General features: G+C 40.7%; 1 protein-coding gene and 1 long non-coding RNA gene across 2 annotated transcripts in view; both read right to left on the minus strand.

Annotated features, from left to right (window-relative positions):
- Positions 1–949: 949 nt before the first annotated feature.
- LOC135442590 (uncharacterized) lies at positions 950–6,080 on the minus strand. Its single transcript, XR_010438686.1, has 4 exons — positions 5,561–6,080; positions 3,622–3,664; positions 3,046–3,183; positions 950–2,217 (listed from the first exon to the last, which is right to left on the minus strand). It is a non-coding gene; the product is annotated as an uncharacterized LOC135442590 (long non-coding RNA).
- Positions 6,081–9,104: 3,024 nt separating this feature from the next.
- The window catches only part of RIC8B (RIC8 guanine nucleotide exchange factor B), a 32,069-nt gene continuing 14,645 nt past the window's right edge, over positions 9,105–26,528 (minus strand). Inside the window, exons 5-10 of the mRNA XM_064702524.1 lie at positions 22,301–22,454; positions 21,895–21,990; positions 19,352–19,496; positions 19,056–19,200; positions 17,134–17,253; positions 9,105–10,191 (exon numbers count right to left, since the gene is read on the minus strand). Of these exons, the coding sequence (XP_064558594.1) occupies positions 10,080–10,191; positions 17,134–17,253; positions 19,056–19,200; positions 19,352–19,496; positions 21,895–21,990; positions 22,301–22,454 (772 nt within the window). The 3' untranslated portion in view covers positions 9,105–10,079. The remainder of the gene's footprint in view (positions 10,192–17,133; positions 17,254–19,055; positions 19,201–19,351; positions 19,497–21,894; positions 21,991–22,300; positions 22,455–26,528) is intronic.

Here is a 26,528-nt window from a genome sequence, read left to right on the forward strand (position 1 = left end):
TAGCACATCCCCCAGGTGTCCTCTAAGCATCTCTAAACTAATCTCTAAACATCCTCTGGCAAGGTAAAGCCAGTGACTGTCTTTGTGGGAGAGAAGGGAGATGAAAAGGAGCAGGGAGGAAGTAGAGAAAACCTTCTGTGGTGCGTTGGAAGGGTTAGCATCCAGCCTCCTGCAGATGTTTGTCTTATGGGGACCTGGGGGCTGGCTCAGCTGGGGTATTTGCATGGGAAATTCTCCAGCAAACTGCAAGCGTGTACTGGAGCCTCTCATTTGGAGGCTGTTTTGCACCTCTCTTTTCTTCTAGGGCACAGATTTTTATTGAATGTGGGATGGATGCATCTCTGACATCCTCACTGGGGATGTCAAATGCTGACAACAAAATGCTGACAGATGCATTTTAAATTGGCCAGGTTTAAAACCACCAGAAGGTACACAGGGAAAGGATCGGAACACCCATGTGCCTCCACACAGTGCAGGTGTTATTAGAAGGATGAAACAATTACAAAAGGAACTGTTGAAAAAGACCCTCTGTCCCTGCACACAAGAATAAGCAAAACCCATTTCCTACAAATCTGTGCCCAGGTCCTGATAGCGCATAAAGTACCAGCTTGATCCCAAACCCTTTTCCCCATTTTATATAGGCAAAGGGCATGCTTGAACCCTTCTGTCCCTTGTCCCTGGCTGCTTAATTAAATTTTAGGTGACTTGACACCTCTGAGAAGCCCACATGCATTGGAAGGAGACCAGCGGAGAGCAGCAGAGCCTGGAGGGAGGCAGAGGCACCCACATACCATGTGGGTTGTTGAAAATAAGAGAACTAACACCAGTCCCAAAGGTCAGGCTCTGGGATATACTGACAATACACTGACCACTAAAACTGACAGACCGAGAAATGAGGACAACATCCAAAGGTGCCCATAATTATAAATAAATATTAAAAACAAGAGGTAAGGTTTCACCTGCTGCTTGCTGAGATTTTTTATTTAGAAGGACTATGGGAGACACCATATGTGAAAGGCTTTAACACAAAAACCTGCATTAGAAGTCTCTGGTCAAAAGCACAGACATTTTGAAGGTCTCCAGACCCCTCACAGCATATGGAACACCAATGGCAGCAGCAGGAAGACCTGCCCAGGTTCAAAAGTGAGTTGACCAACCAAAGAGCTTCAGATGACAGCAAAGTTTACCAGAGCTCACAGTCTGTCACTTCAATGCCCAATTATGCACATGAAATACTATTTTGAGCATTTTTCAGCTCCATTAAATAAACTGAAGTTTTACATGCCTTCTTCCTACAGAGATATTTGGTGGTTGTCAGCCTCTGGCTCTTGGTGGTTCTTTGGGTCTCCAGGCCCCTATTAAACAGTCTGCAAAATATAATTAAACAAAGCAAGTCTGTGAGATCAACAGCCACTATCCCGGGCTTGCACTTCCCCTGGACAATTGTGCTGGTCTGCAAAGAAAAAGTTACAAAAACCCAGCTGCTCTGGCTCCCACACAGCCTCCTCTCAGCCTTCCCCTGAGTGTGCTGAGCACCACGATCGTAAATCATCTCCTTGGGTTTTCCAGGCCTCTATAGTTCCATGGATTATGGACAGGGAGCTGGGCACGGCCATGGTCTCTCTCTGTACGGAGGGATCAATCTCCCCATTGCCATAGGCATTTTCCCACACTCCCTGTGCAGGGGCTTGTTGCCTTTGACCATCACACACAGCTCTGTGATATCTCCAGCCCCTTCAGGGTTGTTTCCCAATTGGTTGTTTCCCAGTTCATAGGTACAGGTCTTACAGAACCACATTGGACATTTTCCTTTGGAGAAGGTTCTCCAACAGCAGCTCCAGCTCAGATACTGCTGAGTTACTTTACAGTCATGCCCATGTGCCACACCAACTTGAGCGTTATTTCTCATAACGTGACCTCGTAGTCCAGCAGAGCTCATGTGTTCCCACCTTCAGCCCAGCTGCAGGGGAACCTTTGCCTGTGGAATCACCCCAACCCACACCGGTGAACACACCTGGTGTACCCCACACTCAGAGTTCAGGTATTTCTCTCTTCTTTTTCTCCATTTTTCCCAGCTGTCAACTACAAAGAAGCAGTGAGACTCACACAATGAGTCAGTGTCACAGACAAGGTTTGCTTCCCAAAGTCAGTCCCAGTTGTGGGTGGGGCAATCTCTTAACTCTTCTGTCCTAGAGCACAGCAACCTTTCAGTTTTTCCTGAAAAAAATGAAAAACTGTGGATATAGCACATCACCCATACCAAATTTCACTCTTCTCTGGAGAAAACCAATACCAAACTGGTCATCCCAGAAACACAGCATCACTGGGAGGTATTGATCTCTAATGGTACAAGAGGTTTACCATGTGAAATCTAGCAAGAATAGTAAAAATTATGGCCTTTTAAAACTCTTTCAAACAATTACAGAAGGAAACAAGAACTTTCTATGCCATTTTAATGTCCTGCTGCTTTAGTAAAAATTTGACCTGACTGCTCTATTTAATTTCATTATTTTTTTTCAATTTCCTGATTTTGTCTTGTCTTCAGTTACTTATTTTTCCTTCCTCCCATTTTTACAGAATTTGCAGAGATTAAAGGGAATACATACACACATGCAAAAACTGAGGAACCGAGAAAACAGATAACTCTTTTTTCCTATTTGACTACCTTTTCCAGATGTTCTTGAATGGGAACAACACACCAGGAAAAAAAGGCCCTGAATGAAAAATAAATTTTAAAAAGTGGTGGGAGTAAAGGATGACAGAAGTGGGAAAGTGAAAGAGAAGAGTAGACAGTTCCTCAAAGCAGGATATCCCACCCCAGACTGCATCTCTCCTTGTGCAGAAGCAGAGTTTATTTGCAGGCTCACCAGCCCTCCTGGCCTCACCGGCTGCCAAGGGTTTGTTTTCCAGGAAGCCTTTTGCCAGAACAGGCAGTGGGAATGCCTGAACCCTGATTCTCAGCAGGTGGATACAGCAGCTCTGGTGGCACTGGTGCAGCCAGGCCATGCTCTCAGGACACCTCTGGGAAACACAAGCCACACTTACAGAGACGTTTTGCCTTAGGCCGGGAAAAACTGTCCTCATCTTCCAAAATTGTCCAAGAAATGACAATGAACAAATGGCTCCCCACCGCTTGTTACTTTGTTAGGAGTTTGCCTCCATGCAAACCAGCTGCCTGCTGACCTGGGGAATGAAAACCGCCTGATTCTTGCAGGTTTGCACCCAGTATTGGCATTTCCTCACTGCATTAATTCCAGCTGCCCATCCCTGCACCCCTTCCAGCCCTGCTGTTGCTCTCTCCTTGCCTCAGGAGCGGCCCCAAGCTGTCTCACTGGCCGAGCACAAGGCACGGGGACAGCCCAGCCCGGCCCCCCAGGGAAGGGCATCCACCATCATCCCGCTGCCCTTGTGTCTCAGTCCCACTGCTTTGGTGTGAATAATTCCAGCTCCCCTTTTCCCTCCCTGGCACAAAGCTGCCCGCGCCCCCAAAGGCGTGTAAAAGTTGTTGCATCTCCATTAAACTGTACGTGCTCCGCCCGCCGGCCACAGCGCACTTCAGATAATTCTTTGATGCAATATATTTTCCAGGATAGGCTTTTGTTTTCTTTCTTGGCCACTCACCCTCTTTCTGTGGTCAGTTTTGCTCATTTCTCTTGTAAGCTGTCTAGAGGCAGAGAAAAGGCTTTCAGTTTTAAGCAGTTTCCTTTTCAGTTCCCCTTTATTGAATTCCAACCTCCATTTTTTTTTTTTTTAAAGCATAGGGACATCATTTATCTTGGACTTTAAGTTGCAGGGGCCTTCAAGGGGCTTCTTTTTTTCTTTCCCAGCTGCATTTGTTGACACACAGTCAATCTGTTTTTTGCCTTCATTCCCCCTCTTCCCCCCAGCAGGCCATAAAGTATCGACAGCTGTGCCCTTTATTAGCATACCCATTTTAAGCACAACAAGGGGGAAGAGACTAAATATATTACAGCCATTACCTCTGTCAAAAAGTGACAATTTTAAAACATTTTAGCTTTTCACTGGGAAAGCCGGCAGCACAAAAGAAAGTGCTATAATTTTATTGTAAATGCTTTTTAAATATGGGTCACTTGGCCATAATCAATAGAAAGGATGGAAAAGTTCAAAGCTTGAGAACAGTTCAGGCAGATAGCAGAATTTTTTTTAAAAGGCTTCTCTTTAAAATATGCTAATTGAGACAAAAATACAACTGTGAGAAGCATGCAAAATAAGATCTTGTTCCTGGCGGTTTTGTTTTCTTTACAGCACTGTTCATGCTTTTCCCATCTACTTATAAGTGTGTTTTACAACTTGGATGGGAATTATTCCTCCCCAACAGGGTGTTGTGAACATTTGGGGACTGAGAAAACAGGAGGGAATCCAGACAGTCACTAGTCTCTTCCCAAAAAGGGAAAAAAAACCCCACTAATAAACTACTGGTTTTTTTTAATGCCTTTGGAAGTGTGATGTGCCACAGCACTGGGATTTACCAGGCAAGCTCCCTTCTTGAGCATAAAATAATGAAGCCTTAGAATTCTGGAAGTTTAGGTTCAGGTTTGAATTCTTGTTGGTGGAAACTTAAAATATAAGTTTCTAGAATGAAGAATCAGGCTTTTTGATTAGACAAGGACTAACACCCACAGTCAGCATCCGTTGCAAGCTCTAAAACGTAAAAGAAAGTTAATGGATGTTCCGAAGCCTGACGATTTTGGCTGCTTTTCTTTCAATTTGTAATGAGTTTTTCAGGCAAAGAGGAAAGGGCAATCTCAGCAGGGTTTATTTTGAATGACTGCACCTTCCTCTCCATTTGTTACGTCTGGAGTGAACTTAGAAGTCTTTTCTGTTATCTTTCCCTCTCTAGTTACATTTTTTGCCAGAGGTTTCACTTTGATTTTCAAATTTCAGAACCTATGTAAAACTTGGCTCATACCAAGGCAAGTTGTTAAACAGGCTCCCAAAAGCAAAGCTGCTTTAAAGAACCTGTTTAAGCAGGAAGCTCATGAAATCCTGCACACAGCCTTATACAGTACCTGCCAAGAGATGTGATACACCCTTTGTCTTGTGGTGGCCCCCGGGGGCCTGTATCCCACTGCACTGAGCAATCTCCAAATTTGCAGGAGAGCGCAAGAGAGCATCCTGCTGTGGGAAGAGTGTGGTCCATGGCAAAGGGGAAACTGGAAAGAATTCTCACCACCCATCTTTTGGCAACCAATTTAGCAGTTAAATGTAACCAGCTGGTCTCCCCAGGCTCCCTCTGTAGTCGAGGGAGGGAAAGCAAAGCTCCTGCAGAGGGTCATTCAGTGCACCCAAATGAGCCTTACTCTGAATTGTCCTCTCTCTCATCCGTGACTGGAAAAGGAGTTAGAAGAGACTACCGGGTAATTTAGCCAGCTAAGATGGGTGGTCTGAATAATTCCTTCCCCACCAACCTCTAAAAGCCTGCCTAGGTACCCCACAGAGATTGGCATGCTGACAGAGGGATCGATTCCCAGGCACGTCAGCAGCTCGGTGATCTTTGCTCTCGCCTGCTCTGGAGAAATAGGATGCTCGAGGAACTTACCTGGTCCTGTTGGACCCTGTTGCTCCCAGCCAGGACAGAGAGCTGAGCTGACCCTCGTGCTGTCAGCGTGGTGCTGTAGGACTGCTTGTGGCAATGGTCAGATTTGGGGTTTTTTCCCTACCTGACAGACTGCATCTGCTGTCCTCAAGCCTGGCCAGAGACCACTGGCGTGGCAGCAGCTGCAGGTCAGCCTGGCCCTCAGAGCTGTCTCACAGCAGAACTGAAAGTGGCTCCAATGCTGCACAGAGAAGACAGGGCTGCTCCTGCCTCCTTCCCAAGAAATTAGTTTGGTCCGTTCCTGCGGGCCCCCCTCCTCCTCACTCACTCACACAGAGCCAGGAACAGAGGCTTGCTCTCAGGGAGAGCAGCAAGGCTCAGCAGCACCGGCACCTCCCAGTGAGGGAATGACTGCAACACCCACAGCTCCGCTGAGGCCCGAACCGAGGGCAATAACCTCAGGCAGGCACGGCCTTCCACAGCAACAGGGAAAAGCAGAGGATTAACGGGACTCACCTGCTTTGCTGTGGTGAGAGGAGGAGCCCTGAAAAGCACTCAGCTTTACTACAGTCACCACATTTTCCTTCACCTCATACCCACCTGGGCGTCCCGGCAGCCTCCTGCCCGCCCTGCTTCCCTCCGGCAGCGGGGGAAGGCGGGCTGGGCTCCCAGGCCCGGCTCACTCCAGGCTGGCACCGCTCGGGAAGGACTTCCAGCCCTCCCTCCCACACTCTTCCTGCAGTGCTGAGGGAGCTGCTTTCCAGGCACAGCTGGAGGATACATGGAAAAGCCAAAAGGACATTGACTTGCCTCAAAATTCCCGGTCTAAATATTGCATCACCAGAATGATGTATTTTGGAGAGAAACAACTTCAGGACGAGCAAAAGCTTTTGTGTGGAGAACAAATGTTCCCAGACACTTTCCAAAAGGGCCAGATCCATGCAAGTAACTAAGATGTTAATGCAAGAATAATTTTCATTTGTAGGATTAAATAGGTACTTTCTTTTTGTGTCTAAAAGTGAGCCACATCTTTGCAGTACTTCTAAATCACTGCTTGTCCATGCTTGACCAGAAAAGGATCTGACCTTGGCAGCTGTTTAACTTGCTGCTCAAAGACCAGCAAAGTCTGGCTCTCAACTGTTTGAACAGTGGAAGAGTCCTTTTACAGCCAGCCTTATTAAAGCACAGGATTTTATTAGCTGTTTTGTGGTAATAAGTTGAAGTACAATGTTGTGGAATGCTCCTTCAGGAGATTTGGGATCTTGTGTACTTTGGGGTTTACTTTCCTCGTTCTGACTACGGTGCTTAGCAACCCACTAATGCTACAGCTTCATTGTAAGGTTCTCTTCCTTAAAGCCACCTTTGACAACTGATTTTTCACCCAGGTTGGAGAAATTTACAATTTGAAGAACTATAAGAAAAATATGTTATTGCCCTATTGTTCTGGTTGTTTTTTTTTTTTTTTTGGTTGGGTTTTTTTAAAACCTTTGCAGATTTTCAAGTACTTGGAAAAACTCAAGATATAGAATAAAAAATCACACACACATAGAGCAATGTTGGACACTCAAAACATCAAAGCTAATGTGGTTTTCCTCTTTGACAAATTTATTTAAAGTTCTGTGGTAATTGTATCACAGCATTTTTAACAGATTGTAAACAACCCTTTTTCCTGAAAACCACTTTTGGGGCACATGAAATTTCAATTAGCATTTGGGAATACCTGCCAGGAGGTTTTCACAAATATCTTAACAAATATGTCTGTATTATTTTACAAAAGAACAAAGTATTTTGACAAATTTCAGCAATTTCCCATCATCTTTTGTTTCATAACTTTAATGGGAAACAAAGGGAAGCACAGCTTCCAAATCATTGATGAGCTTTAATGAGAACTGTGTTGCTTTGGACTGTTAATGCCAAAGTAAAGACTGAAACACAAGATTTTGGGTTTGGGACTGACTGTGGAAGACTTTTTGGGAGTGAAAGGCACATGTCCTCAAAACCCACTGGGTAACACCTTTATGGTCACCACTAGAAATCCTACTGACATTTTACTCAGAAGGGAGTAAAATGAGGCATTTCACTTAGAAATCCTTCCTGACACTGCCCAGTTTGCCAGTTTAAGCAAGACTCAGCTGCCCAAGCCTCCAGTTTTGGAGGTTCAACTTTGAAAATAAATTCAGGAGCAGTATTTCACAGTACATAAAAAATTCCAGATAGTTCCTTTTTTTAACCTCACTTTTCTCCAGACTCCCATCCAAGAGAAATTCTACCATCTTACTCTGAAAACACCAGCAAGCACAAAAGGAAGCAGAGACACTGGTGATTTGAAGGACCTTGGTCCCAAGATATTCCCAGATCTCCAGCCAGTGCAGAAGCTTGGACCTATGTTACATTGCAAAGATAAGCCAAAAAGTCTGCAGCAGTCTTTTCACAAACTATCCCCTTGGAACAAGAGCTACTTTTGCACTAGTGCAAGTTGCTCATTTATCTACATTTACCTGCACTACAGGCAACCCAGCTATGACAGCCACTCTCAAGCTGGAGGATTCAGGCCTATGCTTGGTCTTCACTTTTTTCTTTTTAATCGAAGCAGCATCCATGTCTATAGAACCTGCACCTGTTTTCCAAGATAAACTAAACAGAACTATTTATTGCAAATGTTGCTGCCCTGTGGCAAATGACAGGAGGCAGAGCACAAGAGCCTCATGCTATACTGCTTATAACAAGGTCCCTGGTGCCATTATTGTTTCATTAATCTCTTTAGCCAGCTAATCGTAGGAGCATATTCTACAACTTGTAAAGCAGCAATTAAGATTTTGCTCTTTTTCATGCTCTGTACTTAGTGCTCAACAGCAAGAAAACCATGACTGAAACAACTCCCTCCCCAGCTGACACAAGACAGTTCCTTATTAACAGGGCCAGGGAAGTTTTGTTCCTCAGGGAGGGATCACAAATTCTTTGCACCTGTAGGGCACACAATACTTATCTGTGCTGGGCTCAGAGCAGTCAGTGCATGATGCTAAACCCAGAATTACATTTTTGAGACCCGGCTTAGATGCAGCCAAACACATTGCTTGCTCTTGGACAATCAGTCCCTTCCACTTTTGGAGTCATAAAGAAGAGATATGACATAACATACTACATATGTACCAAGAAAAACATTGCTGTGGCTGGGCAGAGTCCTTTGGAAACACAAACTGAACCACTGAGAGGACAGCAGTGCTTTATTTTTTTCTTTTCAGTTCTTTTGGAAGACTAAGATTATCTGTAGAAGCTCCTCACATAAGCAACCATAGCACAATTTCATACCAAATTCCCCTTTACAGGGTCTTTGAACACCAACTTCCTTAGTTCAGAGAACCAGTGTCAAGTCATAAGAAACAAAACCTGGAGAACCAACACCAACCTCTGAAACATTCCCAGTGAATGGCATGTTTAAGCTGCACAAAATAAGGAATTCAAAACTAGGGCATGAATTATTCTTCATGTAATTCATACTGGGAGAAATACAGAAAAAACCAAGCAGGCAAAGAGGCAACAACAGCAGTGTAGCACGCCTAAAACTTTAATCTTTGTTTTTAAAGAGTACAGAATTGAAAGTGACGCTTTCTTCTCCTTTCCACCCTCCCATTCTCTATTCCACTGCTTCCCAAGTTCTCTCTAAGAGGAAATATTTCTTTGTTGATTAGTTTGACTTCCCTTCAAGAGAGGCATAGAAGTTAATCTCCCAAAGTAGGCCCCAATGCAGTGAAACACTGGCACATGCACTCCAGTCCCCTCCCATCCATGGCATCATTTAAGTGCAATTCTTGAACACCATTTTCAATAGGGATGTTTTTACTTAACCAAAGAGGGGAGGAGGAGGTATATTTGTGTGGTCTTAACCAGGGAGGGAAGGAAGACATACAAAATCCATCGTCTTGTTTCCCAATTTAAAGGCAGTTTTAGAAGCAGTCTGTCACTGACACATTGTTAAAATCTTAAGCAGCAGCTTAACTGGAAAAGTTTGTAGCAGTAAGAAACCCCAGGGCACTTCAAAAACGGGAGCTTTGAAATCGCTGCTCAATGCCAGCTAAAGCAGCCTCACAAGGTCAATCAGACTTTTAAGTCTAAACACCCTCTGCTCCTAATGCCATTAAGTAAACACACTTCATTAATACAATTATATAAAGAGGAAGACTGGCAAGACAATACAAAAGGTTACCAAGAATGGGAAAACCTACAGAGTTCAGAAAACAAGATTCTGGAAAATGAAAGTGGACTTTATTTTACACTGTAGGCTTTCACTTTTTATCCTTTTGAAATACATTTCATTTTAAATTAATAAAGATCATAAACTAATAAATTGATATGTTCTCTAAACAGACATAATAAAAATTCAGACATTACAGCACAGGACCCATCATTTAAATATGCCAATAATAGAACAGTTAAAGTGATGCTGACTAATGTGAGGATAAAAGATGTGGCTCTAAGGAGAAGTGTGGATTAGAGGAGAATTGAGAGTGAAACAGGTGATGCCTTAGTCTGAATCTGAGCTCTCTTGCTTGCTGGTATGGTACTGGCTGACTGCTTCCTCCAAAGGAGCCATTGTCCCATCCGGCCGCACTCCCATTGGCTTTATGAGCTCATCTCTGTGAGGGATTGAAAGAAAGAATCCATATTAGCATGTGCACACATATCAATTCCCATGTGTATAATACAGTCACATACAGTATCTGCTTTGGTACACAATGAGCCTCTAAAAGGAAGTTATTCCTGCTAAAGCCGTCTGTTTTGAAGAAAAAGGCACAAAAAACCTTCCCAAAAAGGTGGGAGGGGAAGAGCAGGACAGATAAAGACTCCATTCATGTAGGCCAAACCTACTTAGCCAATTAAAGACACCATGAAAAGTCAGCGCCTAATAGGCTCAAGACAAGGAGCAGGTTCACTGTTTTGGATACACAAACTAGCTTTTCTTCTGAGAGTTCTCTAACAGCCCGTTCTTCCTAAAATTCCACCTGCCATTCTGGCTAACATATACCCAAGCAATTAAAGCAATGATTTGATACATATTCATCTTGTTGAAGGAAATAAATCAGTTAAGAGAACAGATTCTGCCTACACCACTACTCAGGGTGTGTTAAGGACTTGCTGATTCATTTAAAAATAACTGACTGATTCTAAAACTATTGCTTTTGTTTATGGCAGTTTAATTACAGGATTTACAGCCATTTTAATCTCTTCAAAGCTCCAAAGGCTGCTCAGCAGTTAATCCAATTATATCTACTCCAAAAGCTACAGCCTCATCTAAGAGATGATTAATTATTGATTAAGCCAATCAAAAAGTATTAGCAAAGATTTATTTTATCCTTACTTTTTATCACCTCGTTTATATGTGGATTATAGCAAAAGCTGTAAGGGCAAAGATAACATTTTGATTTTATGATGAAAAAAAGGGAAAATACCTCTAAATATTCAGGAATCGCCTTAAATAAAGGAGCAGAGGTCTGATGTTAATTTACTCCTTGTTTGAAAGGCAGCCCAGTAAAACTATGTTATTTTAAAAAATTGTTATTTAAAAAAATTATGTTATTTATTTATGTTTATGTTATTTAAAAAATTTATGTTATTTAAAAAATTTTTAACATACATCTACCATCCTCCCAAGCCACGGACAATAAAACTGCATCACTTGGTGGGGAAGCAAAGCCATCTCACCAGCTCTCTGCCTGGTCTGCACTACTACCTTGGCTGAAAAAAGGGACAACAAGTCCTTGAACACAGCTGGCAATCAATCCAACCTTGATGCACCCACAGGAACAGCAAGAAAGGCAACACCTGTGTTACATGGCATGCATAAGCCAGACACCATACAGTCAAGATGCAGTTAAATCACATCTCAAAAAGATGTGATTAAACAGCAAGATAAATTCAGCTGTTTGTGCAGATGTGACAATCAGATCCTACAGTGATAAACTCATAAATCCCACATGAGAAACAATTGCTGTGGCTTGGCTGACCAAGTCTGGTGGGAAGCCTGAGTCCATGGAAGGAGGTTTGCAAGACCAGATCAAAAGAGCACTGGGCAGGCTTTCCCTCAGGGTGTGTGGAAGAGCAAGATCCATCTTTAAACAGACTGGAGAGAGTTTGCCATTACTTCAGGATTGCCAGTGAGTCCCCTCCCTTCTGGCAATGCAATCCATAGTGTGCAGATTCTGCCCAAGTGACAGCAGTCAGAGAATCTCTTAAAGATGTATGGAAAAGACACCTCTGAGCTCTTGAAATCAGATTCAAATGGGCTCAAAACATGAAGACTGCAAATCTGGTGTCCAAAGAGGACCAGAACCCTGCCTGCTCTAGGGGTACCCCAAAGGCAAAACAGAGGAATGCTTTGGAGTTGTGTATAATAGCAAAGACTTTTTTTCCCCTGAGAAAGAATCCTATAAATCTAAGGTCTTTTTGGTTTTCAAACTTAAAACATCATACAAAACAAGTAACATCTAAAATGCAAAAATGTAGCCATGAAGAACAGAATCAACATTGCTTGCCCTTTAATAAAGCTGAAAGAATCCTAGATTTTTGTTTTAAAAATCCCAAAGCGTATTTTTAAATTCCAACATTTAATACTGCAGTCAGAAGTCAAGAAATCACCTAATTTTCTAGTAATTTACCATTTATTTTTGGTAATAAATGAATTATAATGGCTAATAAAGGATAGCAATTTGTTCATGAAAAAGGGAGGAGAAAGACAAGAAAACAAGGTCCCATGGTCCCTTTATGCGGGGACCTCCCACTCCTCCCAACAATTCTTAGGACTCTAAATATTTTCAAGAAGTCCTATCTCATTATTTGTCAATTATAAAAGCAAAGCTCTTTCTCTGGGGCTTCCCTTTTCCAGCCTCACTTTCACATCTCGCTTTAGCTTTAGGCTTTAACCACGGGAGCCAGGCTGAGCTCACACTGCATGGAGTAACAAGGATGCTCATCAAGTACCTTTCTGTTCCTGCCTGAGCTTCCTGCTTTGCAGGATGGGAGAGGGCTGGTAGGGGTTTGCTGTTCTCTGCATTAGGAGGCTGAATTCCACACATCCTTCCTCAGCCAAGTGCTACCCAGTAAAACTGAACTGTGTGAAGACGGAAATATGCCAAGCCACCAAAGGAAAAAGGAAGAGAAACAAAGATCAACCTATTTTGTTTCTAACCACAATCTGGGCCTCAACTGTGCTTTGACACCCTGGGCTACCTGAGGATGTGCTCACTGTCCACAGGGAGAGAAAGACAAGGTGGGAAAGGAAGTGCCAGGAACTGACAGGTAGAGCCTCAGAAAACAGGTCACTGTCCAGAAACTGGATGTTTATAGCACATCCATAGGGCAGAATATTGCTGTCCTCAGCCCAGCAGATGGCAGTGGGAATTATTCCATATCTATGAAGTTCCATACAAGCACACAATGTGTGTATTTATACATGTTTGAACATCCTTAGGTGACCTTCCACATACTCAAACGCATCTTGTAACATTCATTTTTCTAATGCAAATAAAGCATTCTATTCAAGTGTACTTAGGAACACACCATAATTAAACAGTTGGTAAAAAGCATTCTCTTCTTCCACTTGCAGATCTCCCAGAGTCCCTTCAAAAATATCCATACACGTTCAGCCTTCCTGCTTGCCTTTTAGCTTGATAACGACTAAAAACTCATTGCCTTGTTTTGAAGGGTGACTCCTGCCCGCTGTCTGTGCTGCAGGGCTGCACTGCCACACAGCATTAATGACGGTGGCTGTAATCAAACAGCCATCATGTAAACACCAGCCTGCCCCTTTGATGAAACAGCGTCTTGGGGACCTATTCACCTCCTTATAATTGAGTGCCACATAATAGTTCCGATCCTTTCAGGGAACATTATTTGGCTCTATGATTAAAAAGGGGAAGAAAAAAACAAACTCGATGCAGCATTGCCTTCTTCATTGATCCTATGATTAATTTTGTGTTTTTAATGAGTACGGTACCTTATTTAGACAGGTTCTCTTACTTGTTTTGTTGACTTCTGTTCAACGTACAACAAAACCCAAGCTGTGATAATTGGAGACCATTTTATCAGCAAAAGGATTCTTGCTATTAATACAAGGTTGGCTTGGGAAAAGCATCCTGACATTCTAAATTAGTCAATTAATATACAATTCTATCTACCATTTATAATAGAAAAAATGTTAGCATTTTTTCCAGACATTTTAATTAACACGGAGTATCTTCAATAATCTATTATATGGCAGAATATCACACAACACTGACTTAAGGTGGCTAACTAGATGTTCTGTAAAAAGAAAATGGAAGGCTGAATTAAATCCTTGCAGATCTGTGGGGCTTTTCAAAGCTGAAAGATGTGCATCATGTGCAGAGGACACTGATTTACAGTCATCAAACAGTTCTCAAAGAACCAACAAGACACTACTGAAGACAAAACCTACAGAGTTACATCAGGGCCAAGTTCAGGCATCCAGATTTAGCCTAAGTAGTATATACATCTCCCAAGAAATGCAGTAATTGAGATTTCTCATGTTCATTTATACTTATAATTTGTATATATTTGATTATTTTAAAAAAGTAATCTCACTCAGCCAGATTTGATCAAAATACTAATTTCTATAAAAGCCTTTGCAGAATCTGACTGTATGTTAAAATACTGGCACAGGGGAAATGGGTTCATAACGATACTCAGCTTATCCTAGAAGTATTTTGAGAGATCAAAACTGGGTGATTAATTTTAATTTAGCCTTGTTGATGATCAATTACCTCATAAACAGGCCCAAACACCAATAACCTAAAAGAGTAGAAAAGCTTGGGAAGTATGACCTGAAATGACCAAAAGCATCAATCAGTTTTACATGATCTCAAAAAGTTTCTATTTTTCAGTGCCAATGCTGAAGATAAAAACAAACCTGAAAAGCATACTACAGAACTAGGAAAAAGATGTCCCTTTGTACTTATAGCTTCAATAAACCATTTAGGAAGGGTACAGTGCAAACATTCAGCAGCCGTTAATGAAGGATATAATTTCCCAGTGAAGCAGTACTGCTTGGAAAATTTGTTTTGTGAGTTCTCATATTCAGCCAGTCAAAGTCAAATCTGAAATGTCCCAGTGACAAACTGGCCTAATTATTATAATCAGTCAGGGAAGGAAGTTGACAAGTTTGTCAGTCCTTCAACTTTTTTTCATACTTTTCTTCAATAAAAGTGTGGCAGTTCTTTAAAGCTTAGCTTCCACTGCTGGGACAACACCAGTAAACTAAGTAAACCTGTTTTGCTGTACATCACACAAGCTTACTCTAAGCTCCTGTTCAGGTTACATTAAATTATACAAACTTGCTTAAGAGGAGAAGAAGTTGTTCGTTCCTGTTCCAACTTCCTCCCCTTTATAAGCAAAGCACTGCACCAAACTGAACCCGTTCGTGGCACATTTCCCCTCCTACGATGACAAGAGACAAAAGCAGAAGCAGGAAACCTGCCACAAGCTCTCTGCCTCAAAGGAAGACTCAAACCCCAGAATCAACCAAAAACTCCAACCAAGCAACCTCTGCTTTGAATCTGTAGGGTGCAAACCAAGCGTAAGAAGTGCATTCCATGTAGATTTAAGTCAGCAAACTCCCAGCACTCCTCAAGCTGGAGGCAGCACAAGTTTCCTGTTCCAAAACCATGGAGGGACTCCCACTACTATCAGCATGGTACTAACGCCTTCTTGTATGCAAGACTGGCAACTTCCCATGTCGTTTAACATCTGCAGGGCCCACAATTGCACTCAATTACATTCATGAAAAACATCCCACAACCTCCCCATTCCAAGTCTTACTTTCTTTTTCCCTCCTGCTAGCAATTCCTCCTCCCGTATTTTTAGTAAAACAAAAAGTGTGGGAAGAACAGTGAAATTATTTTATTCATATCATCACAGCACCTAAAGGGATCACATCAACAACACTGTCCCACAGTAACCACGATATAAAACAAACAAACAAAAACCCTACCACAGAGTGCCAGCTCTGAAGAAGTGTAAGTACTATAAAAGAAATTGCAGGTGAATGTAGGGGGCACAGAAGGCTCAAGGTGACAGCAATGCTGCTGGCCAAGAGGATAAGTGGTGACACAGGGCAGCAGCTGCTCAGTCATTGTCAGCCTGTGGCAGGCACTGCAGCAGGTGCCTCCAACCCTCCAGACTGAAAGGGCTCTTGTGCCACAGTAACCATTGGGAGTTTTTGTCTAACTGCTGCAGTGACAGCAACTGCCTTCAGTCTCAGCTTGTCTGCAGCCTCAATCTTACTTCCAAAGAATGTTTTAGACCATTTAGTCATTTTATTGTGGTACCCTTGATGCTCAGCATCTTAATTCTCTAGCTTAACACAGCAACGATTCAATTAAGATTACATGTGCATTGCATTTACTTCTCTTTCCTAAGAAGGCTATGACATGGTACAGTTGCCTTCCCTGCAAATAATGTGAAAAAAAAAATCCAATTACTTCATTGATAGTCTCAGATCTGTTGTTCTAAGTTCCTTCCCTGCCTTCAATCCTGCCTGTAATTCAGTTTTTGACAACTAATGTAAAATCCAGATTCTCCTGTATCTTTTGCTATATTCCTAATCCTTAAAAGAGATGTAAAAACTTGTTTTGCTGAATTTCTCTCAATAGATCTTGACTATCTAGAGACTCTTACAAAACAAGCACATTTCTAGCTGATGAGTTTTTTCCACATTTGAAGAATGGATGCCCTTAAATATTTACCTCCTACAGCTCAGTGCAATGGCAAATTAGTATCACATAAATGTTTCTCAAGAATGTAACTTTACTTATGAATTAAAAAAAAATACAGGCAATCATTCCAGTATGGCTTGAAGTATGGGGAAAAAACCCCCAGCAAATTCTAGGCATATTGAGCCAAAGAGAAAAAAGCTAGAGATAAGAGCACAGATCTATGTTCTTTTGTACACAGAAAGTTATGAACTGAAGATCAACCCTCTGTATCAATACTGTAACACCATTATGTCACACTAAGTACATTTCTTTCTTGGCATTACCTTTGTCACATAAAACAAATTACAAAGGCTGATTTGTAATCCAGTCCACACTTAACCTAATCCATCCACAGTAAGTCTTAACTGAAATTCCCCTTTTAATTGCTCCATTATACAATTTATTGTTTCTGACAACAATTATTTTCACACTGTATTTGCCCTTCATGTAAGCAGCAGGCATAAGTAGTTACAATAAGATGCTGCTCACTAACGTGGGGAAAATACCCATGCTTGCCTTGGGCCTAGATTGTGTCCCATACTTTAAAAGCAGAAATTCTCTTCAATACCATCAGCCTATCTATTCAGGTCCCCTGACCACCAGGGTCTTCCCAATTCTGTCCAATCCTCTCCAAAAGAGGTTTCCTCTGAAGTCCTGCAGCATATCACTCTTTTCTTTGAAGTGCTAAACATTTTCTCTGCATTTAAAGTGGTCCTAATCCTACAAAGAAGTCGATTCTAGCATTATTTTGAAGCACTAGACCTTAGTAAAGAGCCACGATACAAGCTGCTTCTCAAAAGCATAATACAATACCTGGAAAGTTTATCAAACATATTGACAAGCTTCATAGCTTCATATTCTTTTTGTTCTTCTGTCATTTCATCCATTGGATTGGGCATTGGCTCTTCTAAGTGACCAGTGATAAGGTTAATGCTGGAGGTGAAAAAACAACAGAGTTTACATTTCTGCAGGAATAGGTACCTTTTCTATCTTCTTAATAGCAGGAAACAGGAAGAACTCACAGAAACCATCAAGATTAAACTGTCTGAACTGCACACAAAAGGTTTTGTTATAAATAGACAAGGTTCATATTTATATCCTATTTTCTCATGGATCGTGACTGAATCTTTGTGTGGATTCACTGTATTAATGTCTTGTCAGTGCTCAAAAATTCATAGGCTGGTAGTCCTTGTTGCTGGAACACAGAGGAACAGTTTGAAACCAGGGGAATGATGATGGTAACAACAACAACGTCATTAGTACTAATGCCATAAATAGGGAACTGGATGACAGATACATGTCTGAAATTAATTCTGTACAAGTGTGATTTTAAAAATATAGACAGGTTTCAGTTAATTTTGCATTAAATTACTTAAGTGTTGCCCTTCCATGATGATGATTTTTTGCTCAAACCAGATTAAGTTATTTCACTTCGAGCACTTACAAAGCCAGCTTTATTTTCACTGTTAATACACATGAACAGTGATACGGAAATGGTAACAAAAGCAGAGAAGTAGTTCTAAAGAAAACTTTCAGGGCACATTATCCTTTCAAACATTTTAATCACAGATATTTAACAGCAAAACAGAAAATCAGGTGCATAAATCAACCGACAGTTATCTTGAATGCTTCGTGTAAGCATTAGCTTTTAAGTAATTGGAAGTTACAGTTTTACTTATATGCATATAAGTGAATGTCAGGCTTTTGAAAGAGGAATATAGAGGAAACAGAAAGAAAAAAAATCCTGAAGTGCAGAAATAAAAAGAAACCTCCTAGTTTAGAGTTAATTTCTTAGCACAGAAGCAACTTAACTCCTAAATCTCATACATTCAATCTTGTCCTTTGTTCATGTACCTTGACAGGAATCTTTCAATAAACCACAAGCACCCACCACACACCTAATCATGTCTGTGTAATTCAAGGAAAACAGAGTAAAACAGAAGAATAATGTTAACACTTCAGATGTCCACTATCAACAATTTCTGGATATCTTTAAAATGGCATGAAATCCTAGACGTAACAAGACAAACTAAAACCTCTAGCACCCAATCAGTTGCATCTAATAAAAATCAACTGAGCTTCTACATGGTTAGTGAATTTGTCAATCAAATATACTGCATTCCTGCTGCATGACTTCTATACAAGTTATGTTGCTTCTCCCATATTTACAGATGTGGCCTACTTGGTTTTTCAGGAAATTTTAGTACCGGACAATCTGAAATTCAGTCAAAACCAAAAGTAAACCTACTCGTTTTCTCCTTTTTAACAAAGTTCTGACTAAAACCTTTAGCCATATCTGATACCATTACTTTCTCCATTACAGAGATATATCCCACAAACTGCAGGTTAGCAGTTTGGCAAACTTCATCTGAGTTCCCCAAATATCTGGTACAAAACCCATCCTTGCAAAGTTTGCTACTAAACTTTTTTCCTATCACTTCCTTAAAATTCTCTTTTCGCACTTGAAATTTAAGTAGTTACTCAGACGTTAAATCATTCTCGTAGTAACTTTTTTTTCCCCCTGCAACCATATCTGACTACATGATAGTCACTATTAGAGGCTGGTTGCTCAATAATTAGACCATGAAGTCAGCAGAAGACAGGAGTTAATACAAGCAAGTTAAGTTAATATCATTCCAAAACTGGCCTCTCTGAAAAAGGTAAAAAACCCCCAAAATCCCATCAAAAGAATCCAAAATGCAACAGGATATGTGATATTGAAAACAATACCATACTTTGGCTTTGCAGATTTGTATTCTTCTGTGTCTGTATCCTCATCATCTGAGTACCAATGATCTCCTCTTCCTCCTGCTAGCAGGCCCCTGGCTGCCAGCAATCCTGCTGCGTTACCATAGCCTGTGTATTTCAACAAGCTATCGACTGCAAAGAGGATAGAGAAAATTATTCACCTGTACTCAGCTACAAAACAAACCTCACAGAATGCTACAAGAACTGGGAGTTACAGCAAGAGGTAAATATACCAATTACAGCAAGACCTTATACAAAAGGGAGAAGAAAAAGTAATTTTTACCTCTCTCTTTACAAAGAACAAAAAGAAATTCCGCTGCAATTTGCTTTACTCCAAGGTCAACATGTGTCATAAGGCGGACGAGTTTGTTCCTCACTGTTGTGCCAACTTCAGGACGGTTTGAGACATCTCTTAATGGGGGCAGTACCTGACAGCACACAAGAAAGGGAAGAACAGCATAAAATGCATGGAAATATCATGCAAAACAATATTTGCAAAAACAAATATAGTCAACAGAACAAAAAAAATTACTCTGTCCTTCAAAAAAAAAAAAAAGGCAAAAAAATCAGACAACTATGCCCACATGCATTAATAGTGACTCTTGCTTCTTATTATATTTAAGTTTTCTGGTCTGTCATTTTGGGCAGAAAAATACTGTCTCAAATGCAGACTTTAAAACTACAATTACTAGGAGTTTATGAGCACAAATGGGTGTCCCAGGAGAGCTGGTCAACAGGCAACCATAACCTCATGATCTCTGTTTCTTCTGTTTCCTCATGTATCTTGTAAAAGTATTAGAAATACCAGTTTAAGGAAGCTCACACTCTTAAAAAATGCTCTGTAGTTTATACAGAACAATGACGTGCTTAATGAAAAAGCATGAAAATAAGTACATTGCAAGTTATACTACTAAATTTCAAAAATGGGCTCTACACAGAGAGGAAACACATACTTCAACCACAAAACACTTTTAAAAGCTCAAGCTAAATTTCAGAAATATTTTGGAGAAATTATGATTTCACACTTCCTCAAATACACTATTTTCTCATTAGAGGTCATTAATATTGTTAACTTCAACCCTCAAGAAAGGCAGGTAGTGCATGAATGATGCAAACTATCTTGTGCTTCCTTGTGTGGATGCCTTCAGACTAATATCTATGTACATTTTTTCACATTCAAAGGATATATTATATGATCTGCAAACAAATCAAGGCCATGATATGAAATATTTAATGATCTGAAGACTCGAATAAGAATTATAGACCTTCAATATTTTATTAAGGAATAAAAAAAGTGTGTCACTATAATAAGAAACTGCAAGTTCTTTGTTTCTTTGTTTTCTAGGTGTCTAATGTAAAGTGTCATGTCCTGTGCAAAATTACAGCACAATTACTACTGAAATTGGACTCACTGGGAACTGATCCTTACATTAATTCTACAGTACTGACTGCTTTGGATAAAACAGATCCTTCTTTTTCACACCAAGTATTCAAACAATTAGCAAAACCATTTTACTTTGTCCCTGCTTACTCCCCCCAATGGGGATAGTACCATGACTGCCTTTTCCCAGTGTGTTGTAAGAACGAATTAATGTTTTTAGAGTACTCTAATACTAATATGGTGATGAGTGCCATAGGACAGTCCATGAGGAAATCAATCATCCTGTCTTCAGATCACAATTTGAATAGCACACAATAAATAAAGCCCAAGGCCAGAACTTAACAATGAGGGTAATTCAAAATATCAAACATCCAGTCATGCAGTTAGCAACATCCATCCATTCTCTGCACTATATGAGGCAGTGGTCCTGTGGCAGGAGTCAGCATGCAATTATATCCTGACATTGAGATGCTCAGATGTGGAAAAAACATGCAGACAACTTCATTTTCTAGCTTCTGTGCACTTGGCTCCGCAACTCTTTTTTTATTTTAGAAGTTAACAGATCAGCAAAGTATCATAAAAACTAACTGCTGTGAAGAAAAACAAGTAACAAGAACAAGTTTCTTAAATTCCTCAAAAACACTTTTCTGGTATAGATGAAAGAGGCAGAAAATATATGCTCTTCTTCATTTTAAATTCCATTTATGAATTCAGGCACAGCTTTGATCTGGGAGCAGCATCTGGAATGCAACTCAAAAGCCACTGCAGCTTAGGAGGAGAGCAGAAACCAGAGGAGCAATTTCTTTCTTGTGCTCATCTTTTAGCTTCTTTCCATGTGACCTCAGGAAAAGCAGCAAAATAAACAGAAAACACCATACTCAACCACCAAGCTACACAGATCCTTCAGGTCTTTAACCATGGCACAGAAATCATCTTCCCTGTTAAAAGCCACAGTCCATACTGTAATAAAGAGCCTTTATAAGAGACAAAGAGATGATGTGTGCCTCTGTCCAGGGGCACGTTTAGTCTGACAGGACAGCTGATACACACTGGTACACAAGTCTTAATCCAAACTCCTTCCTGCTGAAGTAAAACTAAACCTCAAGCAGAACCCTCAATCAAAACACCTGTATTCTCACTTGCCTCCACACAGCTCTGCAAAGTCTAATTAACTGCACTGAAATGCTACTGAATGTAAGGGAACAGACCTTACTGAATTTTTTACCCATCTCATAGGATCCACAGTGACTCACATTGACACAGCTTTACAAAATCCCTGATGTTATTATTTAACAGCTCTACAAAATGTATCATGGAACTCAGGCCACAATATCTGTTGATGTACATGACTGAAAAATTATTTCTACAGCACTGTCCTGCACTGATGTACAAACCTCAAAGTTCATCACCAGCTTCAAGCTCAAATTTCGATGAATTTTACTCACCTGAGCTTTGATAAACTTCCTGATATTCCTGTGAGTTCGGCAGCATTCAGTTAATAAACTAAGAACTGGAGTCAGACCTTCTCTGTAGCTGCTTCCCTAAAATAAGGCCAAACACAAATAAAACATTTTAAGAGCAAACTTTCCTTTTCCAATTCTGTGAGCACTTCAATGAAGTTTTATATGAGAACCAAAATATGAACTTTACATAAAGAACCAAATGTTCACCTTCAGACACACAGCAAAGAGCTTCAGATATTCACAGGAATTTGGAGGTGTTTCACAATTTAGTTGGACATCCATATTTGTGCTAAGTACTGGCTGAAAGGTTTATACAGAACTTGATATATGTGCACTTTTTGCCTTAGTGAAAGAGGTTCCTTTTGTGAAAAATCTCTGCAGTCCATACCTTGTCTATTCTCTTCTCCATGAAATCCAGTAAAATCTGAATAGCTCCCATATTCATACCATTGTATTTTATATCTGTTTCCTCTTGGGACGATGGATTAATAAGAACATCCAAGCAAGAAACAGGAACATTGCTTAAGAGGTTGATTGCATTGCTGAAACAGATTTTAAAAATTCATTATTCATTTGGAAGAAACAATTAAAAACAGAGTACAACTCACCATAAACTGCTTGTACAGCTGCAATCAAAAAGAGGCCCTACAATTCAAACAATGCTTTATTTTCTCCTCTCTGGGTTTTAAAGAAGGTGGCCTGCATTATCGCCTGGGTTCTGGCTCTTGGAACAAACAAGGAAAAAGAAAGACAAAAGGTTCCAAAAGCAGCAGTGCAGGATTACTTCCAGCCCCCACAGTGTCTCATCCCATGGATAAGGCACAGCTTCCAGCAGCAAGCTACAGCAGCTGATCTTGCAGGACAGCAGGGGGAACTCTCACATTGATCTGCAGTAGTCAGAGTTTTTTTCCTCCTTGAAACTTCAAACATTTTACCATACATGCATATTACCAACATTAGTATGGCAAAACACAATATGGACAACATTTCCTCCTGCTGTAACAGGGGCAAAGCGGCCTTTTCTTAGGTCCCTGAAATATTTTCATTTTTATTTAGCTTGCAGTATTTATGAAATACATAAGGCTTTTAACACATTAAAAAAAGACTCAGGTTTATGTGTCAAGCACTACCCTTCAGTAACTGGCAGTGTTCTCAACCTAGGACACAAAGAGGAGCATTTCCAAAGAGCCATTAAATTATTTCAATTAGGTCACAGGGTCCCTCCCTCCTCTTCAATGGAGTAAGGTGGGACTTACTTTGCAAGGATCTCTTGCAGGGTACACATGCCTTGAGTTTGCTATCTACCCTGCTCTCACTGTACAGACTTGGGCTTGTACTGTTCCTGAACACTGGGAGAAATTACGCAGATGCTGCAAAAATTAGAATTCCGTCATTACTTACTTGCTGATGTCCAACTAAACTTAAAAATGGATGTATTTAGAAATAGCACAAAACTATTCACGTTTACCCATGCAGACCTCAAGGCCATCAATGAACCAATGAGCACTCATGTTTCAAGGACTGGCAAAGTGCTCCAAGAATGGAGAAATCTTTACAAACAACTTCATTTAAGACTTTTAATAATATCTACTTAGAAGCTGCTCTCTGTTTCTAAGTTATTAATACAATTCTAACAAAGAATTAGCAAAAGAGAAAGCAAACCATGGCCATCTGACTATAACAGGATTTCTAACAAAATTTAGTTTCTAACTAAAATTTCTAACAAAATCTAGTTCTGGTTTGATCAGACTGGGTGGCTGTTCCACACTGTGCCATCTCCTTTTTGCTCTTTTAGTAATTGAAATTCAGACCACTATTACTTTTGGGAACGCCTGTTCTCTTTGTTTTGTTTCTAAATCCTGCTCAAGATATGCCTTTTATATCACAGAAGTTATTCCTCTCCAATAATTCAGGAATAGTCAGAAACAAAACAGAAGAAATTCAACAAATATTTGATGGCTTCAGGCCTTTCATCAAAAGTTCTCTTTTTACCAGTTTTTTATTAAACAACCAAGTTCCCAAACACCTACAAAATTAATTTTCTGGATCACTGTGCCTGAGCTATTCTTTTCAATAAATGAAGCCCAGCTTTCTGATCTTTGTCCCTCCACTGACAGTTTTATTTGTGGCAGAGGAGTGTATGAAATTCTCCAGCTACCAGGAAGTCAGTGACTGTGCACAGATATGCACAATAGTGTTTGCATTCCTACTCCAGGGGGTAGAAATACTGCGTATATTACTCTCCCCTTTTTGGCTTCCTACAGATCATTAATCACTGGGACATGACATCCACCCACTCATGCTCCCAGCCCCCTCCTGATATGCAAATTCAGAAGCAAAGGCCTATTTAGAGCCAGTGAATGCCTTGATTAAAACCTTGTTAGTGGGCAAAAATTACACTCACTCTAACATGTGGTACTTTAAGTTGTTCATATTCAAACATTAAGCAATGCCGCAACAGAACCACAAGGACAATGCTGGGTACTAAAGTAGTTAAGATATTTTATGGCTAACTTCTGCTTTTTTATTAGAAATAGTCACACTGACAATCAGTACATCGTGACTCAGGGCATGTGTCCAACACTCACCGTTCACCTAAAATAAATCCTCAACTTACACATTCAAAGCACAGCCATTCAAACTATGTGCTATAACAGGCTGCCAAAACGTTTCACTGAAGCATCTTAGGTTCTGCAGATTTACAAACTTGGGGAAGTGTAAGTAATCAGCAATCTTAAGAAATATTTTTTTATCTCCCTGATGCATCATACAGTTTATACTGCATTCACACCTGTTTGTATTTCATTTTATTTTTAACACAGTTTTCATAATTGCCTTAGTGATAGGCTCCATGAGGAAAGCAGAGCTGCAAGTTGTGCTCTGCTCTGTGACTCACACCTCATCTCTAGCAATAAAGATTGCACGGTCAGAGTCCAGCATGCTGAATGGCCCAAATGATGGCACAGACCTCTCTCTTTTAGCTACATACTGCTAATAACAGCTTCCTCATTTCTTAGTGTGGCTCCTAGCAGGAATTGAGTCTTGCTTGTCCGAATAGATCAGCGGACTGCAGTTGGGCCCTTTGATGCAGGCCCCAATCCATTTGAGGATTTGCAGGGGTGTTACTTCTGAGTATAGCTTTTCTATTCCAGAGCTCTGATGAACAGTCTTGGTGGAAGGGTGTATTCAATTATTCTTTCATTGCATCCTTGCAGCATTCAAAGACACATCTCAGGTTCAGCAAAAAGGCTGAAATATTTGAATTGCAGCAGTCAAATCCTGCACAGTGCTCTTGCAGCACACAAATCAAGATTGAATACCACAAGCAATGATGCTATACTTGCATTCTTTACTCTTCAGCTAACTTAACCAGCTACAGTTTGCTAACTGAGGGACAAAGCTGTTATCTCAGCATAGCAGAAAGACTAATGCAGTGTTACACTGAATCTCTGCTGGAGAAGGGGGAACAGCTGCCTTGATACAAGGCAGTGATGTGTGTCCTTATTTATTTTGTGCTTCCCCCCTTCAGAATTACGGAGAACCTTTGCTTTGACTTGGTGTCTCCATAAGGCCCATGTGGGCAGCACTGCTACAAAAAATCTCCCTTGACACTGAAAAAACAAGGCCAGAAATCACACCAACATCATCTTCACAGCTGCCTGCTTATTTATGTAAAGCTCTTTCTGGATCTCAGCTGCAAGTGTGTGCAAAATTTAAAACCAAAAGGACCTGCATAACTTGCATCCTTTTGCAATAGCACATGACAATTAAATTTTACAGGGCAATATATTTAACAGTGTGATCAGACTAGTCAGATTTCTGGACAAGGGAACAGATCTTGGGAAGAGCATCAGCTGTATAATAGTTCTTATAACTCGCTCACAATTGTTGATTTTATCCAAAACTTTTAAATTCTCCCAGCAGCAGGGATTTTATTCCTGCCAGTCCCTCCCTTAAAGGAGGCTGAGAGCACAAAGCACCCACCATAAGCAGCAGCAAAGAGAAAACACTAACTGCCCTTCAGGACACAACTTCAGTCATAGCAACTACTGCAGCAGTATTCTAAATTATTCCAAACTAGTCTGCACCAACTGAGAAGGGCTCTCTAGCAGGATTTTAGTGTTGACCTCCTAAGACTGTTGATCTCTAAGAGCTTTCCAAGACTTTAATCAAGGTCATTTAACACTTTCAAGATTGCTGGGTATGAAAAGCTGCATCCTTCTTCCTAGAGACTGGCTCAGCAGACCTTCTGAAGATCCTACAGTCAGATATGCAGACATTTCTGAAGAAGAAAATGGCAACATTTCAGTGCTGAGGGAAGCTACTGTACTGTCAGGCCCAGTGAACAGCTGACCTACTTGGTAAAAATAAGGGTGTCATAGAGAAAGAACAGTAACACTAAACAAGACCCACCACCTCACCACAAATAATAAATAATCTGAATTTTGATTGAATTATTGGCTGCCAATACACAACAGTTGGGTGCAGGACCGAGGAAGAAAAAAACCAACAAACCACACACCAAAAACTGTGTGATTCACTTATCTTTGAAAAAAAAATATTATTACCAAGGAAAATCATTGGTACTTCCAATAAAGCAGCATAGAACTATTGGG

This window comes from Zonotrichia leucophrys, chromosome 1A (assembly GCF_028769735.1).
Source record: "Zonotrichia leucophrys gambelii isolate GWCS_2022_RI chromosome 1A, RI_Zleu_2.0, whole genome shotgun sequence".
In the NCBI taxonomy this organism is placed as follows: Eukaryota; Metazoa; Chordata; class Aves; order Passeriformes; family Passerellidae; genus Zonotrichia; species Zonotrichia leucophrys.